The 3,004-nt window shown below is 41.1% G+C and overlaps 1 protein-coding gene across 1 annotated transcript in view; it reads right to left on the bottom strand.

Moving 5' to 3' along the window:
* Positions 1–2,831, bottom strand: part of SLC30A4 (solute carrier family 30 (zinc transporter), member 4) — a 28,366-nt gene extending 25,535 nt beyond the window's left edge. Inside the window, exon 1 of the mRNA XM_008585104.1 lies at positions 2,344–2,831. Coding sequence (XP_008583326.1) covers positions 2,344–2,734 — 391 coding nt within the window. The 5' untranslated portion in view covers positions 2,735–2,831. The remainder of the gene's footprint in view (positions 1–2,343) is intronic.
* Positions 2,832–3,004: the final 173 nt, after the last annotated feature.

The following is a 3,004-nucleotide window of genomic DNA, read 5'->3' as shown; positions in this document are numbered from 1 at the left end:
CAAGCTTTATCCCAGGCCTACTTAATTAGAAACAATTTGTTTTAACAAGTTCTCTAGGTGATTCTGATGTACAGTAATATGCTTGGAAACCACTGCTCTAAACAAGTTCTCTAGGTGATTCTGATGTACAGTAATGTGCTTGGGAACCACTGCTCTAGTGTAAACTGGGTTGATTCTCAAGCCTTATCCCAGGCCTACTTAATTAGAAACTAATTAGAAACAATTTGTTTTAACAAGTTCTCTAGGTGATTCTGATGTACAGTAATATGCTTGGGAACCACTGCTCTAGTGTAAACTGAGTTGGTTCTCAACTTTCCCCAATCCTGACTTTCTTGGGTCTATTAAGTTAGTTACCTCTTTAACTCTTTCCTTTCCAGTTTCCAAAATTTTTGTTGCCATTTTCTCTTCTCCAGTTTTCCCCATCTGTGTGGATTAATACCTTTTTAAAAAATCCCTTTATTGTGGTTTAAGAGAGGTTCAGGAGGGAGCAAAATTAGATGTCTGTGCTCAGTTTGCCATAGTTACCTGGAAGTCTGTATTCACTCTTCAAGTGTTTTCATTCCCAATAAATATGCAGTTGCTCAGGTACTCAATAACTATGTTACCAAATCCTAAGGATATTTTAATTCTCATCTAATTAGACATCTCAACAGTTTCAACCTATTTATTTCCACTTTGAAATACTCTTTTTAAATTATGGGACACCTGTTTTCCTTTACTTGCCTTCTAATGTTGGAGTTCCTCAGGACTTGGGCTTTCTAGGTAATTTTACCTATTCCTATGGCATTACATACTGTATCTCTCTTTACCTTGACCTCTCTTCTGAACTACAAACTCATATTTAACAGTCCAATAGACACTTCCACTTGGCTATTTCACATACAAATAAAAATTAACATGTCTAAAACACCCCTGTGAGCCCATGCCTAAATCCTGTCTGCATCCTCTTCCCACTTCATAAACACATTTCCGTACACTCAGCAACTTAGGTGAGAAGCTTCAGAATCATTCCTGATACTGCTTTCTACTCAACCCCCACATTCAAACCATCAGCCAATTTTCTCAACGTTCACTGCAACGTTCACTGTTTTTTCACTGCAAGTGAAAAAATATTAGAATACATCACATGAAATAAAACTTTTGTCTCAGTTTTACATATTTATATACATGTGTATGTCTAGGTCTATGTGTACATACACAAGTAACAATAGTGAGGTCAAAAGTTTGAAAGCCACTGACTGAGGTAGACAGACCAGTTTGAAGGCCTTAAGGGCAGGAAAGAGCTTTGTAAGTTGTAGGAAGAGAAAGACGACCAGCATGGCTAAGTAAGCACTGGGGAGGAGTAGCATGAAATGAGGTAGGGAATGTATATAGTTTTTGTACATAAAACCTTCAGCCAAGTATCTTAAATCTGGACTTCCACTTCTATTCTCATCATGGTTCATCGAGAGACAACATGGGAGAATCATCTCCCTGCTTTCATATGATTTTGAAAACTGTCACTAAGAGAAGTTAACAGTTACACTAACATGACTGAAAATAATCTCTAAACTAAGAATGTACCTTTATATTCTTATGTACCTGTACATTTTACATAATTAGAAAAACAAAAAAGAAAACCAAGTTCATAAAACTTTAGGGGCCCTCTAGTTTGTTTGAGATCCTCCTTATAATGAAAAACTTTCACGTTAGTTGGTAGTATTTAATTTTGCAAATCTCTTGGCTATAAATACAAAAAGGAATGGTATAAACAGGCCACCTAAGTGAAACGTAGAGAGAAAAATCAAGAGACTGGGACTGTAGATGTGGCTCTTCCATTATCCACATAAGTGGTTTTACAACAATTTAACCTCTCTGGGCTCTCAGAATCCTTATGTGTAAAAAAGAAGGTGGAGCAGGTGTTCAATAAGGTCCCTTCATACTGTAAAATTCTATGGTTCTAAGTAATTTTAGAACCAGTTACTATTTATTTATTTTTTATGTTAACACCTTGCTCATAGAATCAGTTACTACTTTAGATGTTACAAAAGTTAACCTGGCGTATTATCAGTTTTTTAAAAAGAGGAAGTTACATGGCATACAATGAAGATAATGTCATTCATTTTACAGTAGATGACAGTGTTTGAAGAACTAGAAGACAAAGCCAAAGTTATCTGGGAAATTTATGTTGTGCTTAGGTTGATCTGCACTTTGGAATTGTGTGACCTTTTCACATCATGAGATCAGTATCTTGATAAATAACGAACTTCCTGAAAAGTTTAAACCTCAAATCATGTGTAATTATAGCTTGACAAAGACTCTCGAGGGAAGGTAAATGGAAAGTGAGTTGGCAACACAACTCACCTACAAGTTCTCCAATCATGAAAAGTAAATAAAGAACGGCAGCAATGGTCAACCTGGTTTTCACCTTTCTCTGCTTCAGTAACTCTTTCTGTTTGCTGCAGTTGTCACAGGGGTCCACCTTCAAACTCAGCTGACTGTTGGTCAAATTTAAGTCCTGGTCCAGTAAGGAATCATCGTCGGCCTGGAGGGCCGAGTGCGCCCCGTTTATAGGCCTTTCCCGGGTTTCGGAACCATCATCGGCCACCACAACTCGAAGTTTGTTAAACCTAGAAAGCCCCTCGTCCCCCACCTCATCGGAGAAGTCAAAGGCGCTGGTGTCATTCAGAAACAGTGGCGCATCATCCTTCCTCAGCAGAGATTTGAAGCGCTTCCACGCGCCAGAGCCGGCCATGGCAGAGGCTGAGCGGCCGCGGCGCGGAACGGCTGGGTGCAGGCGGGCGGTCTGCGGCTCCTACTTCACGGGAGCGCCAGTTCCCGAGGGCAGTGCCGCGCGTCCCTCCCCATCCTGTGGAAAACAAAACACGGTATAAATTAAAGGCGCCCAATGCTGCCTGCAAGTTCTGAAGCAGCGGGCGGCGGGGCGCAGGGTCGGCCCCGAGAAGCCGCCGGGGCTCCGCGAGGGGGCGGCGCATCTACCTGGGGCGCTGCCGCGGGGCCGCCG

The sequence above is a fragment of the Galeopterus variegatus genome, unplaced genomic scaffold, assembly GCF_000696425.1.
Source record: "Galeopterus variegatus unplaced genomic scaffold, G_variegatus-3.0.2 Scaffold3454, whole genome shotgun sequence".
NCBI classification, from domain to species: Eukaryota; Metazoa; Chordata; class Mammalia; order Dermoptera; family Cynocephalidae; genus Galeopterus; species Galeopterus variegatus.
Note: the sequence above shows the minus strand (reverse complement) of the source record. Positions and strands in the feature narration are given on the sequence as shown.